A 17,812-nucleotide genomic window follows, 5' to 3' on the forward strand; every position below is an offset into this window, starting at 1 on the left:
TGCTCCTTGTAGAACTGTTTGTACTTATAAGTACAAGCACCTCACTGTAATCTTGCGATACAGTTATAATATTGCACAACCTGCACCACTTTATAAAGAGTGTAATTACATATGATGACAATATCATTTTTAAGATGAAATGCAACAAAATATGTTGATTATATTATACAGATAAAATGTTAACATCATTTAAATAATCTATATTGTTAATAATTAATAATGATCTGGTGCCCCATTCAGAGATTGTTCCTGCCTCACGCTGTATGTTTGCTGGGACTGGCGTGACCCTGGATGGATAGATGGATAGAATAATTAAACACGTACTACGAAGATATTTCAATGTTCCTTAAAAGTTTTGAAGAATCGGCATTCTAAGCTTACAGATGGCTTAACATCTATTACAGAGCTGATTGTGTGGCGATTGGTAACTTGGAGAGAGAAAAGGAAGGATAGGATTTGGGGGTTAATACGTTTGAAAGAGACAGTACTGCTGCAATAAAATAATTCATCGAAGGTCGCACAAGGCGCAGCAAGCATTTTGTGGGAGTCAGGAACAATCTCTAGACAGGGCGCAAGCTCATCGCTAATACTGCGCCACTGTGTTCCCATGTTTAATAACATGCTTTAACTCCTATAATCATGAAAATGATATCAAGTATACATCTCAGTATTTTAATTATTCAGAGAGCTGTAATATCACGAATGTAATGTATTCTGTGTCTTGTCAGTGGAAGAGGAATCCCGTTTAAGAAGCACATAGTGATTCACACACATAGAGCACATAGAAGAACATATACAAAACAAAGCATTTAATGTGCTACTTTAGTTACAATGGTATTTGAGAAACTAGTAAATTAAAAGATTTAAAGATGAAGTTTATGATGTTCTACTTTAATGACAAAATAAACTAAGTGATTAAAGTGGAAATTTCAAGATTAAAGTTGACATTTTGAGCTTTTTTCCTCACTGTGTGCCTATTTTTGTTTTGTTTTCTTTGTACCTTAATAAGCTTTTATATGACACTCATGCGGTGGGCTACGACTCGCCTTTTCACGGCGACTTTGATATCTGACAACTTCTTTTTTATTTTGGGCACTGTGCGACTTTGTGAACTTGAGCTTCGAGTTTCTCCGACACTATGTCACTCAATCAACTTCCTTTTGTTGATTATACCACTGTTTAAACCAACAAATAGTACGTTTTTCCTTGCCTCCACTTGGTATTCACTGAAATTCTTCTATTTTCCTATTTGCTTTTGCCATTACCTTTTCACAGAACGCTGCGCTTAAGGGCTATTTATATTGATTTGCATATTCAAAGAGGAATAATTCTGGGAGGAGTTTGGGAGTGGCGGCAGGCGCGTGCATGTGCGTTACTTTTCATGCTGACCGGGATTTATGGAGCGGAAGAACATGGAAGTTGTTGAACGCACAGATTTATGCATCTAGATTTTTTTGTGTGTACGCAAATTTCCACTTTTGTTCATACGCCATGTTTTAGTGTGAATTCTATGCACGCCGTTATGCATGAGGCCACAGGTTCCAATGGTTTCCCTATGGATTCTTCTCAGCTTCCTGAAAACAATTCTCTGTCCTCTAATTCATATGCTTATTTCCACAGATTGTTCCTCACACTTTAACACCTTTTTTGATTTAACTTTCATTATGTCATTTCTCAAACAAGGAAAGAATTTCAAATATTTCTCAAGTTAACATCCATTATTGCTGACATATTCTCATGTCAAGCTGCTGAAAAACATACTTTCCCATTGACTGCAAGCTGTAATTTCTATAATTGATTTATTCAGATTTAAACACGTTTTCAGTCTCATCATGCTGCCGACAATGTATGCTGCTTTTTGCAAGTCCTACGCATTGTTCCGTTTTTTTCACTCACTGCTACTTGAGAAGGCATTTGGCAGAATGAATTTGGCCTTTGGAAGGTCTTATCTTTACTAATATGATTCAGACCCCTCTTCTATTCTTTTTACTAATACTAACTCCTTCCCCTCACTTTCCATGTATTTCACTGAGGCAGGCAGGGATGCCTCCTTTCTTCACTTCTCTTTATTCTCACTTTAGAGCCTCTTATGGTAGCTCTTGAAAAACTCAGGCATAATGAATTCTTTATTCGTGAAATGAAGATCTCAAAAAGCTTTCCTGTGTGCTGATGATATTCTGCTTTATCTTAGTAATGTCCCTGATACGAAGGATGGGGGTGGGTCCTGGGGGAGGGTGGTGTTGTTCCTTTTTTATATAAGTATATGGTTGAAATCATTCATTCAATTTTGACCTACTTCTTTTCTATTAATGAAAATTTGATCACAAAAAAGGAAATTAAAATGTACCAATAACTTTGTGTTTGATAAATTGGAAATTACAATGAATCCAAGAATATACATTAAGCCGCAGAAAATTATATGAACAAATCTAAAAAATGTGAAACATTTGTTTATTTTAGTGTTCACATTTAGGTGTTACTGTCCCCTCCACCCCCAAAAATGTGTTTATCCATTTTGCAGTTTGACCCAGTATCTGTCAGCAGGCAACAGCCGCTAAATAATGTAACACTTGCACAGATTGCTAATGGAATAATCCATTGAGTTATTTACATTTGGGGATGTTAGCTGTGTCTCTGTGTATGTAGCAAAGTACTAAAGATGAAAAGGCCATGATTCATTTGCTCTTTATTTGGTAGGGGGCTGCTTAAATGAGCACAGGTGACCTTCTAAAGTAAAAATATTGATTGAATTCACTTTTGCAGAGAACAGAGGGTTTACATTAAATTATGCTTGTCCTTTATGTCACAAAAAGTTAAAAACCGCAACATATTACTGACATATTGACCTATTTCATAAGCTTATATATACATTTTTTAATTTTTTTTTTTTTCTTTCTAAAGTGGTTTAGTGGCATGAAATTAATTCTATATAATAAGAATATCTAAGAATATCCAGTGGTTAGCACAGTTCTTTAAATTTTGGTTTTGAAGTTCAATTTTTTGAACAGATTAATGTTCAATTCTTACCTGTATATCTGACCAACATGGAACCTGTCACCTTCATTAGTAAGTATTTCAAGTTACAGTGACCAGCACAATTCATCACAGTTAGTTCTGTGTAAAATTTACATGAATTCTGGATAATGATTTCTTTTTCTTTTTTTTAAGTTTCAATAAATCAGTTCATTCTATTAACACTACAATCCCTGAAACCTATGAAAGAACTTGTAATCCTGGGCCATCTTAAATTCCTTTGCACCTCTCCATCAGCATCTTTTGTTTTGTAAATGTGTCGATCAGCACAAGCAGCAAGCAGCCTGCTAGTCCCAGCCACAGCCCAACTTGGACAAAAAAGTTCTCTCAGCTCCAATCTGTTTGTCTGGGTGTGAGGTGCCTGGAGTTGTATAGGATAAATAATATATCATTATTTGGGACATGCATTTCATATGTGTTCCGTGTCTACAACGATCTATCTAAATGTAGGATGACAGGAAATGCGAGAAATGCAAGAAATGTTGAACACGTAGCTAAAACAGAAACTGTACTGTACTCACCATTTAATTTGACATCTTTGGGCTGCAGGAAGGGAGGAGGAGGAGAATGAAATGGAAGGTGGTTATTGTTTGTAAGGAGCTTCCTTATACAAATCTTTTCTTTGTAAAATTTTCGAGATGGTGGATTTCGACATGCTGTACATATTAGCGAGATCGTGTCACACGAACACCACTCTCATACTTCCGCACAATTTCCTTCTTCGTTTCGATTGTGATTGCTTTCTTTACCTTCGTTACCTTCTCTTCCTTCCTTAGCAATTATCGAAAAAAATTATATAAATCACTGCACTGACCGAAATCACGTCCACAAACACATGTATCTGGGCTCCGACTGACGCTTATGAATGCTCTCGGCTGTTTGTTTACAATCGCGCAAGCGGATACACGTGACCGCATTCAGGTCATAACGCAAGATGTTGGTCGTAAATCAAAACAAAAATTTTGATCGTAAATCAAGTTGTTCGCATGTCAGGCCGGTCGTATATCAAGGGTCGACTGTATATGTAGTTGTATTTAATTATAACATTAAAGCAGTAACAGAAACTTGTCACATTTTTAATAAGGTTAGGCAAAATAGAACAGATGGGGAAATATTTATGTAAAGGAAAAATTGAATGATGAACTACACCATAGTGATGATTTTTGGATTTGACTGGAAAGCTTTACAGATAGCAGCTTGATATTGGGAGTATTTTAAAGAGCTCCCAATACAAAGCAAAGTTTCAATGTCCACCTTTTTAATATTAAAAAAGTTTAGAGGGGATATTAAAGTATAGGTGACTCTAATTATCTAAATATTAACCAGGGAAGATATAAGAGGATGTCTTGATTTATTATTCTATAATAATAAGGATTCATAAAGTAAAGGTGGTTGAACTGTTAAGGTCCAACAACCATATTAAGCATATTTCACAGTTCTGTTGTTGTTGTTTTTTTTTTTTGCAGACAGTTGCAAGTTAATTTTGGTTGGACAAATGTTGACAAAATGTGGAAAATCCTAAAAATGTAAACCTGTATAAGTGTGAAGTTTGTGGCGTAGCAGGGAATCAGGTTTCTAAGAATTTTACATGCAATGCCAGATAAGTTCATCCCAAAATCTGAAAGCAGTAAGAAGTTTAAGAGAACTACACAGTAGATAAATAAAGAGCTAAAGAAGCTAAAGAAGAAGTTGCAAAGGGGATAACATCTATATATATAAAAATGGAATGGGTGGGTCGTCGGGTGGGCCTTTTTTTCATTCCGTTGAAAGACACGCCCTACTCACTGGACAGTTAAAAAGACCAATCAAACTAACGATGACATCAAGTATTACCCAATCAAAAGTAGGAAAGGAGGCATCTTCATAAAATGCGTGTGGGATGATTTGCATGAGACGCTGCTTTAAAAAAAAATGATAAAAAAAATACGGGATAAATCCCGTCCAGTATTGATTCAAAACGGGACGCGCAATTTCATTCTCAAACGCGGCACGATTCCGTATTTTAAAGGACGGGTGGCAACCCTACAGTGCCAGGTAACCACCCATACAATCACATTGTGATTCAGACTAGGAATGCAATGAATGTAATTACCCCGATCTACATACAAAGCGAAAGTGTTGCAACATTCAAAGATGATGGTTTGGGATAATTACACCATACAACATAAAAGAGCTTATGAAGCCTTGAACCGAAAAAAGCAACATCTCAGAGATCGTAAAAAAAAAAATAGGAGCTAATGTCGTTTTACTCGCTGTAGATTTTAGTCAAACATTACCAGTTATTTCACGAGGGAGACCAGCACATCAACTCAACGCGTGTTTAAAATCCATGCTTCTCCCACGCTCGGTTATATGTCGCGTGTTCTCGGGTAGGTGCACCAAAAAATGTATACATTTAAGCATGTAATGGACAAACAAAAAATGAGGTATACCCGAAGGCACAGCAGTAGTACTTAATGTAACTTTACTTCTTAAATGTTAATGTTTTACTGTTTAATAATTTATACGCTTCTTATATGTTGTTCAAATTCTTTTATCAAAATACCACTGACAGCGCAATGCACGATAACATCGAGTGAATACACCATACACATCCGCCCACGGCTGCCCTGCTGTGCGCAGATAGGACTTGATTGTACAATAAAATAAAATAAAGATAAAAACACTAAAACAATCATCACCCATAAAGCGGATAGTAGACGTGACGTACTATATGTGTACCACATTTCAAGTGTATAGGTGCAACGGTTTGCGAGCTACAGGTCATTTAAAATCCTGGACAGACACACAAATTGCCACGGTAGCAAATTACAGAAGAAGATTTTACTGTTTAATAATTTATATTTATATGAAATGTGCTTCTTATATATTACTTCATATTCTCATATGATAACGATGTTAATGTTTATATTGATTTCTGTGTTATTAAAACTGCATGTATGTGTGTATATGTATATATACATATATATATATACTAGCAAAACACCCGCGCTTCGCAGCGGAGAAGTAGTGTGTTAAAGAGGTTATGAAAAAAAAAAGGAAACATTTTAAAAATAACGTAACATGATTGTCAATGAAAGCCTGTTTCACTCAGTAAGTCTTATGTGTGTGTTTATGTATGTGTGTGTATATATATGTACACGTGTATATGTAGATATGTATATATATGTATATGTATATAAATGTTTATGTGTGTGTGTATATTATATATATAATATATATATATATATCTATATATATATATATATATATATATATATATAAAAGACAGCAACAGTTATAACAATGACAACACAATTACATTGACAATCATGTTACGTTATTTTTAAAATGTTTCCTTTTTTTTTCATAACCTCTTTAACACACTACTTCTCCGCTGCGAAGCGCGGGTATTTTGCTATATATATATATATATATACGAGCTGTATATACCCGGCGTTGCCCGGGGCAGAAGTAACCTAATCGGTCAAACACTTACATATATACCAAAGTAAACCTAATCGGTCAAACAGTTACATATATAAAAAAACCGAACCTAATCGGACAAACAGCTAATCTATATACATAAGCAAACCTAATTGGTCAAACAGTTACATAAATACAAAAGCAAACCTAATCGATCAAACAGGTTCATATATACAGAAGCGAACCTAATTGGTCAAACAGTTATGCATGTGCAGAATGATTTTACAAACATTATGCGTGTTAACAATCATTAAAAAGAAAAGATTGAGGAACTGTTCTTCTATATGTGATGAAGCCACTAATAAGACAGATTTTTTTCAGGACCCAGCTGTTTCATAACTAAACTACTGCCACCCCAAAGTAATGCCTAATAGTGGTTTTTGGGGTAGCTGTGGAATAAAAAGGGTGTTTTTTAGTCAGTAAGAATCTGACACTACCCTTCAGTACGGGCTGAAGGGTGCCTATGTAAGGTTTTACATCGTTCCCGTATGGAAAAAAAAACATAAACTTTTTTTTCATCATTACACATAATCTCAGTCAAATGGAAGTATGCATTCTCAATTTATTTTTATCTAATTTTTACTTTTTCACAAAGCCATCCCATGCCAATTTGTATGAATAAACTTTTGCTAGAGAGTTAGCAAAAGTTTATTCATGCACATATTTTAATACGGATAATCTATCTCTAATCAAGGTTCTCATTTTCATTCTAATTTAAAATAATAATAGATACTCATTTTTTTCTTCTGTTTTAGAAAAACCAATCTATGCCACCTACGTCTTCGTCAAGTCAGCTTCATCCAGCTTCATCACATATAGAAGAAGAGTTCCTCAATCTTTTCTTTTTAATGATTGTTAACACGCATAATCTTTGTAAAATTATTCTGCACATGCATAACTGTTTGACCAATTAGGTTCGCTTCTGTATATATGAAGCTGTTTCATCGATTAGGTTTGGTTTTGTATTTATGTAACTGTTTGACCAATTAGGTTTGCTTATGTATATAGATTAGCTGTTTGTCCAATTAGGTTCGCTTCTGTATATATGAAGCTGTTTGTCCGATTAGGTTCGGTTTTTTTATATATGTAACTGTTTGACCGATTAGGTTTACTTTGGTATATATGTAAGTGTTTGACCGATTAGGTTACTTCTGCCCCGGGCAACGCCGGATATATACAGCTCGTGTTCTATAAAGCCCACAAGGCAAATAACTCCATCACTAACCTTAAGGTATTTGAGAAAATGGGAGTAAAGGTTAAAAAGAATGTTAGGAAAGGTAAAAGATACATGAGGAGAAATAGTGGCAAAAATGCAAACGTTGACCCAAAAAAGATACTTTTAGTATTTTAGTAGTAAAATAGTAGTGTTATGATTGAGCAGATTTAGACTTATCTTCCCAGTTGTGACCCAGGTTTGCTGACAAAACATTCATGTCCCAATCTCTGACCCTCTTAGAAATCTTTACCGTTGCCTTGTTCATACAGTTCCAACAGTCAAAAAGGAAGTGAAGTGATTTAGGAACCATAAAGGCAAACTAACATATAAAGACAGATGCTCTAGATTCCCATTTTCCTAAAGTTTTCATGCACAAAAGCTTCAGGAACTACTGGAAATTTTAGTGGAACTATTCAGCAGTTACTGGAACTATTAAGGACACAGATAGAAATGCTGCTTGAATTAAAAAAAGGTACAAATCAAACAGTTTGCAGAGACCAGATCAGCTTTATCCCTGCGTGGTTAAGGGGGTTAGTGAGCACATAAAATTTATACAACTTTGATGTACAGTCATCCCTCACCTATCGCGGGGGTTACGTTCCAGAGCTCCCCACGATAGGTGAAAATCCGTGAAGTAAAAACCATATGTTTATATGGTTATTTTTATATTGTCACACTTGGGTCACAGATTTGCACAGAAACACAGGAGGTTGTAGAGAGAAAGGAACTTTATTCAAACACTGCAAACAAACATTTGTCTCTTTTTCAAAAGAAGGTAGTCTTTCAGCATTTTTTAGACGAGCGTCCCTATCCTCTAGGAGTGCGAACAGCCCCCCTGCTCACACCCCCTCCGTCAGGAGCAGAGAATGTCAGAGCAAGAGAGAAAGAGAGAGAAAGAGAGAGAAAAGCAAACAATCAAAAACCAATAGGTGCTGTTTGTGCTTTTAAGTATGCGAAGCACCGCGCGGGAAGCATATCGCGCAACAAAGCAACCACAAGTAAGCCCAGCAAGGAAGGGAACAACGTGAAGGTAGTCTTTCAGCATTTTTTGAGGAGCGTCCGTATCCTCTAGGGGTGCAAACAGCCCCCCTGCTCACAATATATTTGAGGAGTTTTATTTAATTCATAATACATGCTCTGATTGGGTAGCTTCTCAGCCATCTGCCAATGGCGTCCCTTGTATGAAATCAACTGGGCAAACCAACTGAGGAAGCATGTACCTGAAATTAAAAGACCCATTGTCCACTGAAACCCATGAACCAGCAAAAAATCTGCGATATACAGTATATTTAAATATGCTTACATATAAAATCCGTGATAGAGTGAAACTGCAAAAGTCGAAGCGCAATATAGCGAGGGATTACTGTATATATTTAAAGAATACTGCACATGGTGAAGGCTAGAAAATATTGTCCTGTCATATAGAAATTGTATTTAGGCAGATTCAAGTAATAATTTGCCTGTAACATTAACATGGATTATGAGTAAAATGGAAGCAATTATTAAGGAAAAGATCAAGCATCACATGCCAATCACGTCTGTATTGGAAACAGACAGCATGAGTTTTCATAGAAATTGTGTTTTACTAATATGCAGAATTTCTTTAAGGCTTCAGCAAAAGCATACGATCAGATACTTTTGCTCGGGTCCCACATGAAAGGCTGGTGATCAATCTAAAAGTGGTGGGAGCTTGAGGTACTGTGATGATTTAGATGGAGTCAAAGTTGGCTTAAACACAGGAAGCAAATAATTATACTGTGAAAAGCTTTTCAGAATTAGATGACATTGAATATGGTGTTCCTCAAGGTTTAGTGGTGTGGTTGCTGCACTATGTAATATGTATAAATATTATTATATATTACATAATATATATAATTATATATATTATATACATAATTTATTATATACATACATTGTTCTGAACAAGAAAATGGTCAGATTTGTAGATAATACCAAACTAGGTGGAAGACCAGATAATTGAGAATCAGCTAAATTGTTACAGAGGGTCCTGGACAGTATACAGGCTTGGGAAAATATGTACTAAATTAAATTTAAGACAAGTAAATACAAAATATTAGAAATATTAAGTAAAATTAAATAAATTTGTTAAATTTGAATGCATAAGGGGTAAAACAGGAGAAGGACTTAGAGGTCATATAGACTATAGTCACTACATCAAGATAGTCTTCTTGCTTGCTTCTGTAAACTAATACAATGTTAGGTTACATGGCACCTACATTGTGTAGAGTACAAGTCAAAGAAGGTTATGTGTAAGTTTATAACACATTAATTAGGCCTCACTTGGAATACTTTGTTCGATTTTGGTCTACATATTACAAAAAAGACATAGTAGCACTAGAGAAAGTCCTAACAGGAACAACTAGACTGATTCCAGGACTGCAGAAATTGAAGGGGTTGAACCATTTCAGTTTAAGCAAACAGAGATTCAGAGTTGACATGACATCTTTATAGGTATGAATGTGTATTATATTGATATTTACAGTGGATACAAGCTGTTACTTTAAAATTCCATCCATCCATCCATCCATAATCCAACCCACTATATCCTAACTACAGGGTCACAGGGGTCCGCTGGAGCCAATCCTAGCCAACACAGGGCGCAAAGCAGGAAACAAACCCCGGGCAAGGCGCCAGCCCACACACACACACACACACACACACACACACCAAGCACACACCAGGGAAAATTTAGAATCGCCAATCCACCGAACCTGCATGTCTTTGGACTTTGGGAGGAAACCCATGTAGACACGGGGAGAACATGCAAACTCCACGCAGGGAGGACCCAGGAAGCGAACTCGGGGCTCCTAACTGCGAGGCAGCAGCGCTACCCACTGCGCCACCGTGCCACCCTACTTTAAAATTAGTGCTTCAAAATAAATACGGGGACACAAATAGAAACTTTTTAAAGGTAAATATCACAAAAATGTTAGGAATGCTTATTCACAATAAGAGCCATAGACACAATATGTGGAATAAATTACTGGGTAGTGTGGTTAAGAATAGGATTTCAGAGACCTTCAAAACTTGGCGTAATGTTATTAGGGCGAAATAAGTTGGACAGGATTGGTGAACTTTGTTGGGCTGAGGTACCTTTCTCATCAAAAATGATTTGTAATGTTGTAATTTACACCATATGAATTTTCATCAGTATCAATGCCAACTTATATAGTATTTACATCTTCTGCATGTAAACTATTGACCTCACATATTTCCTTCAAGCCTCAAATCACTCATTGCCCATAACTTACTAAGAAATTCCAAAATGTATCTGTTATATTGATTAGTACACAAAGAAATCTCCAAACCTTCTTTATTATAGAAAAGCCTCTCTCATACAATCTCCTTCCCGGAACTCCCATCCCTCTCCCCGTTCTATTTATATCTTTGTACAGTGCCACCTACTGTCCAAATGAAATAACATTAATACCACAACATAACATCTCCCCCTTTCTTAAATATCTAACTTCCCGTCCAAAACTTGCTGTTAACAAAACGGAAAATAACACAACAAAGAAACAACAAACTAATCTGTTTGACTTGCATTACGATCCCGTCTCATAGTCTTTTAACCACACAGGACGGCGGCATAGGCGGCCCTTCAAGGTGGACTTCCCATTTCCTTCAGGGACCAACAAAGCAGGTGGTTTCACTGTTGGAATCGGAGGCGGAAAACTCTCAAGGAACGAATCCCCATGTGACTCAAGCAGAGCAGCAGGAGGCGCACCAGAGAATTGATCCGCGGGTGGCGCGTCATTTGTCGAATCTGCACATGGTGCGCAAGGCGACAACCGCGCTGCATTCCATACTTTACCGTCACCAAGCACGTAGCTGCTTTCTCCAATTTTGTCAAGTACAGGCGTGGGATTACTGTAATGTGGCAATCCTTTAGACACCAGGGTGGGCATTTTTACTCGCACTGTGTCTCCCTTTGCCAGTAACGGGAGACGAGCTCCTCTTCTGTCATCCGTGTATTTCTTCATCTTATTCTGTTTAGCAGCAACTCGATGTCTTATGCTTGCATCGTCTAGTCCAACAGATGTTGACAAAGGCAGTATGTTCAGTTTGGTACGCATCTTGCGTCCATGAAGCAGTTCAAAAGGCGAAATACCCGTTGTCGCATGTGGCGTAGCTCTAAAAATATGAAGGAATTCCGTAACGGATGATTTCCAGGGCTTACGCTGTAAATGAAGCGTCTGTACCGTTTCCTTGAGCACTCGATTAAATCTTTCAATTGCTCCATTAGCCTGAGGGTGATAATTTGCAGATATAGTGTGCTGAATGTCCCTCTCCTGTAGGAATGTGGTCAGCATAGAGGGTGTGAACTGAGGACCATTATCAGATACCAAGCATTGAGGGTTGCCATGGCGACTGAAAATAGATATTAAAAAAGCAACTACAGCTGAAGCAGTAATTTGGGACGTAAAACCAACTTCAGGCCATTTTGAATAATAGTCAATTAGTGTGAAGGCAAAGCGACAGTCTGCAGGTGCGATTTCGAATGGCCCTATCACGTCAATGGCAACTTTCTGCCATGGCCCGTCTGGCCAAGGTACGGGTTGTAATGGCGCGGCACACACTTTTGCGGTCTTATCATTTGATTGGCAAGGTTGACAGGACTTGATTGCTGTAGTGACAAGATCATCCATTTTCGGCCACCAGTACAGGTCGCGAAGCCTGTTTTGTGCGGACAATTCCTTGATGACCCTCATGTGCTAGGTCCACAATTACCTGTCGCAAGTTAACCGGCACAACTAAACGATCCGATCCTCTGAATACAAAATCATCTTTAACAGACAGTTCATGCCGTATGCGAAAGTACGGTACAAGCTCATTTGGTACAAGTGAAATATTTGCAGGCCATCCAGAATGAATGCGATCCCGTACGGCACTCAGTTCTGGGCATGAAGCAGAAGCAGCTTCGAATTCTGCATGGCTTACTGCCTTCACGGCCGAGGACAGAAGGGCAACATACTCCGGCTCTAATTCAGATGGCACATTTGGAGCAGATATAGGGAGACGAGATAGGCAGTCCGCAGTCGAATTCTGCGCTCCCGGGCGGTACAACACGTCATAATTAAAGCAAAGGAGACGTGCCGACCATCGGGCAATACGCAAACCAGCTCTCCCCATACCTTTCGTAGTTAGAAGTGTTGTGAGGGCCTGGTGATCTGTTTTCAAAGTGAAACGGTGTCCCCACAAATACGTACGCCACTATTCAACTGCCCAAACGCACGCTAAGGCCTCCTTTTCCACTGTAGAATACTTCCTCTCGGCCTGAGAAAGTGTACGAGAAGCAAAAGCAATGGTGTGCTCTGTTCCATCTGCATGCATTTGTGTAAATACTGCACCTAGCCCGTAGTCTGAAGCGTCAGTTGGTATAATTGAAGGCAAAGCAGGATCAAAAATTGCCAGAGCAGGACTGGTCAGAATTAATTCCTTGACCCTATGGAAGCTACGCTGTGCTTCCTCTGTGAACTCAAAGTTGGATTGCCCACGTAAACAAGCACGTATAGGTTCTACTATCGTGGCGTAATGCGGTATAAACTTTGCATACCATGATGTTAGCCCTAAAAATGAACGTACAGCTGAAACATCTGTGGGAAGAGGTGCGTTATGGAAGGCATCAACGTGCTCTGTGTCAGGCGAAATACCCTCCGCAGAAATTACATGCCCCAAAAAACGAAGGGAGGACTGCTTGAAATGACATTTGTCCTGATTTAATTGTAGCCCTGCCTTCTCCAAACATTCTAAAACAGCTGATAGGTGACGTTCATGTTCAGCAGCCGTGAATCCATAGATAATAACATCATCAAGGTAATTCTGGACACCTGGAAGATGGCGGAGAAGTGTTGACAGTAATTTTTGAAACGCGGCTGGAGCGGACGCCAGCCCAAAGGGAACACGGCAAAAACGGAACAAGCCATCGTGTGTTATAAATGCAGTCAGGTCCCTACTCTCCTCGTGCAAGAGCACTTGATGGTACGCGTTTGCCAGATCTATAGTGGAGAAGACAGTAGCACCTCATAATTGAGAAAGCAGTTCCTCAATATGTGGCAGCGGAAAAGAATCAACAATAACAGCCTTGTTAGGCTCACGAAGGTCTACACATAAGCGTATGCCACCAGTTTTCTTCTGTGTGACTACTATTGGTGATACCCACGGAGAAGCATCCACGGACTCAATAATTCCTGCATCTAGCAAGTGGCGCAGTTCAGCAGAAACAGCAGTCCGTACCAATATTGGCAAGCGCCTCAGTCTCTGCTGCACCGGCGAAACCTCTGGCCGGATTCTTACCTTATGTACAAACCCTTTTGCACATCCTAGGCCTCTGAATGGAGTGGAAGACAACTGTAGCACTGGGGCCGGTGGGGTAAGTACTGTATTACCTTCAATGTGCAATTTCAAAGATGTAACTAAGTCCATGCCTAGTAAAGGGGCACCGGTTTGCACGATGAAGAAAGTAGCCGGTACCGTTACAGCTGCATATGAAACTCGGGCTTGGAGGCATCCTATGACCGGTAGTTCAGTTTTGGAATAACAGAGCAGGCGTACGGGAGGTGCTGATAAATTACAAGTACCGAAATACCGGTTACATAACCCGCTGGGTAAAATGGATACAGATGAGCCCGTGTCTACGAGGAGTCGCACCAAATGTGGTTTAGAATCGTTTGCTTGAATTGTAACAGCACATGAAATTTTCCCAGGCCGTTTTGTACCATCATTCACACACAAAATGGTAGTTTCCGGAATCTCAATACCTCGAACTCGGTCTTGTGGAGGAGAGCGACATACACGAGAAAAATGTCCAGATTTCCCGCAGCTTCTGCAAATAGCCGATGCAGCCGGACACTCTGGAGCATTTGCGAGATGTGCTTTGGATCCACAGCGGAAACACGACCGATTCTTATTGGAGGTCATAGGAGTGCCATAACTAGGCTGTATGGGGGCCTGACCATCGCGGCATCGTGTAGATAGCATCGTGCTTTGAACTGCATCGACTGAAGCTGGAGAAGTGGCCGCCAGGATCCCCGCTTGGTTTTTAGCAGCTTCAATTTGCGAAGCGAGCATCACCGCTTTTTCAAGAGTGAGGTCATGTTCAAATAATAGTTTCTCGCGGACCCGTGGACAGGCTGTCTTTTCTACCAACTGGTCCCGTAGCATTTCATCAGCTTTATCTTTAAAGTCGCAGGTAGATGCAAGATCTCGTAACGCAGAAATATACTGAGCCACAGTTTCGTCATGTAGTTGGGCTCTACTACGAAATTTATGGCGTTCAACAACCACATTGCACTTGGGCAGAAAATGCGCCTTCAACGCCGCCACGGCCTCTGCGTATGTGTTCCCTGTGTTTGGTAATGTATAGAAAAGTCTGTGTCCTTCAGTGCCCAAACAGTGCAGAAGCAACGCTCGTTTCCTGGCTACTGTCCAGTTGTCTCCATCTGCCCCAATAACAAGCAAATAATTTTCAAATATTTTCATCCACGTATCAAACGGAAGCGTGGGCTCTCCTGGACAAGGAAGAAAAGCAGCTGGTAGTGGAACAGTAGAGGCGTCCATCATTGCTTAGAAACGTTCTCGTCGCCAATTTTGTTATATTGATTAGTACACAAAGAAATCTCCAAACCTTCTTTATTATAGAAAAGCCTCTCTCATACAATCTCCTTCCCGGAACTCCCATCCCTCTCCCCGTTCTATTTATATCTTTGTACAGTGCCACCTACTGTCCAAATGAAATAACATTAATACCACAACATAACAGTATCAATTCAGTTCTTTTCCTGTTCTAAGATATTTGAATTAAAAGATAAGCAATCAAATTAAAATGAGACAAGAATTGTTACAGGAAAATAAAATCCTCACAAATGAATAGAGAGGCCATAAACTTACCATGTTCCAGTTGGGGAAGAGAAAATCTGTGCCCACAAATTCAAAGAAATGAGCAAATCCTTCTTTTAACCAGACATCTTCCCACCACACTGGGGTCACAAGGTCACCAAACCACTGCAAAAACAAAAACAAGTAACACATTTAGTTCATGTGAACAGCAATGAAAATCACTTTCTTGATATTCTTGTATATGATTTGTGGAACTTCTAACAACTGATTAGTATACTTTCAACACAATGCTTATGAATGGTGTCATTCAGTTCTGGCTTTAATCTGGAATGCAATCCATTCATACTTGCATTTTCTTGATGTATTTAATCAACTCAAGGAAAAGTAAAGGAAGAGTCTATCCCTGCAACAAATGGGTAAAGAGAGAAAATCACCCCGAACGGCATTTAGTATTTCACTAGACATACTATACATAAAACACAATCAAATATACTGTATAACAGGAACCTAATTAGCCACAATGCAAGTTGTTGGGTTATACTTTAATGGATCAGGTGTATTCAATCTTGAACAAAAAGATGAAAAGAATTGTTAAAAAATGAAATGCATTATTGACTGGTAGACATTTTTACAAGACTTGAATGTAAAGAGACAAGCAACACTCCTTTTAGACTCTGATGCCAATGCAGTGTTGTAATTAGGATGAATTTAAAAATAACTTTTAATGCCTTTTTAATAATCTAGTTGCATGTAATGCAATATTTAAAGAGCTACCTGACAAAGTTGCCCACTCAAATTTTTTAACTTTGTTGCCGATTGTTAGCTTAATATCTGTTCAGATTCATAAACAAATTAATGAATAAATAAAATGTTATGTGCTCAAACAGCTTTACTAAACATGCTAATTTACAGATCACACTTAACAAAATATTTTTTTTTAACGTGGAAAAGTTTTTACAAATGAATACATAATTATAGCATAATGTTAAGTACTGCTTACATGGTAACATAATTGAAAACTTTTTGCTCATGCCAACATGGTACTTAAAGGGAACAATGGTAATACCGGCGCAAAATTCAAAATATCACACTTTTCATCCACGGGAAATAAGAATATTCTATAGCTACTCAAACTAACAACTGCTTGAGTATATCTAGTGTGTGTTCTTGATTAGCCCACAGCGAATGAATGCAGCATCAGCCATAAGAACGACTGTGACTGTGATTGTGTGTCACCTACATGGACCTCAACCTCAAACATTCAGTAGCACCCCAGACATCCAGCCCTGCCCTGCTCCATAATAATTCATTTTTTTGTAAAAGTGATTATGCATAATTTGCCGGTGTACCATATTGTTTCTTTTATAACATACATGTACATACCATGAACTTCATGTCCACATTATAAATAGATAAAGGTGATACAATATAACAAACACCATGCCCCATTTATATTGTGTAGTCCATTGTATAATTTAAATTAATATAAAGGAAAATTTCACTTTAGGAAAATGTAAGTCTACTCCCCCACATTTATCACTAACTCAAATATCTCAAATCAGTATCAGATGCAAATGATTAGAACATCATTAGAGGGGATCTTATCTAAACCTGTCTTATTTAAACTCAGATATTTAGATTGGTTTGCTCTTTTCTGTCAAAGTGTATAATGATGCCTAGACCAAAAGAGAGGTCTTCAGAAATAAGGTTATAGATACCTGGGAGTCAGGAAAAGGATGTAAAATGATCTTCAAACAATTGTAAATCAACTATTCCACTTTTCAGAAGTTCATCTACAAGTGGAGGAGATTTCAAACAACTGCTACCATGTCCAGACCAGGCTTCGCTAGCAAGTTTAGCCCAAGAGCAGAACACGACACTAAAAGATGTCTCCAAGAACCCTAAAATTTCATCACAAGACCTACAGGTAGTTCCTTGCCACTCTTGACATCTAGGCACATGATTCTACCAATAGAAAGAGGCTGCACAAATTAGATCTAGATTGGAGGTGTGCCAGGAGGAAGCATTGTCTGTGCAGTGCGGACACCAAGAAGACTAAAATGTGTCCATTAACTTTGCCTAGGAAAACACCTGGAACAACATGGTTAGGACAGATATGGCAAACATAGAGTTATTTGGCCATGGTACACCAAAGACACCATTTAACCAAAAGAACCAACTGTAAAGCTTAGTGGTATAAATGGTTTGGGGGATGTCTTGCTGCATCAGAGTCTGAGC

At 38.5% G+C, this 17,812-nt stretch overlaps 1 protein-coding gene across 1 annotated transcript in view; it reads right to left on the reverse strand.

The window, feature by feature from the left end:
* LOC114664349 (thyrotropin-releasing hormone-degrading ectoenzyme-like) overlaps positions 1–17,812 on the reverse strand; it is a 940,843-nt gene that overhangs the window by 430,125 nt on the left and 492,906 nt on the right. The window contains 1 exon segment of the mRNA XM_028818439.2: positions 15,626–15,739. Within this exon segment, the coding sequence (XP_028674272.2) occupies positions 15,626–15,739 (114 nt within the window).

Source organism: Erpetoichthys calabaricus, chromosome 1, assembly GCF_900747795.2.
Source record: "Erpetoichthys calabaricus chromosome 1, fErpCal1.3, whole genome shotgun sequence".
Lineage (NCBI taxonomy): Eukaryota > Metazoa > Chordata > Cladistia > Polypteriformes > Polypteridae > Erpetoichthys > Erpetoichthys calabaricus.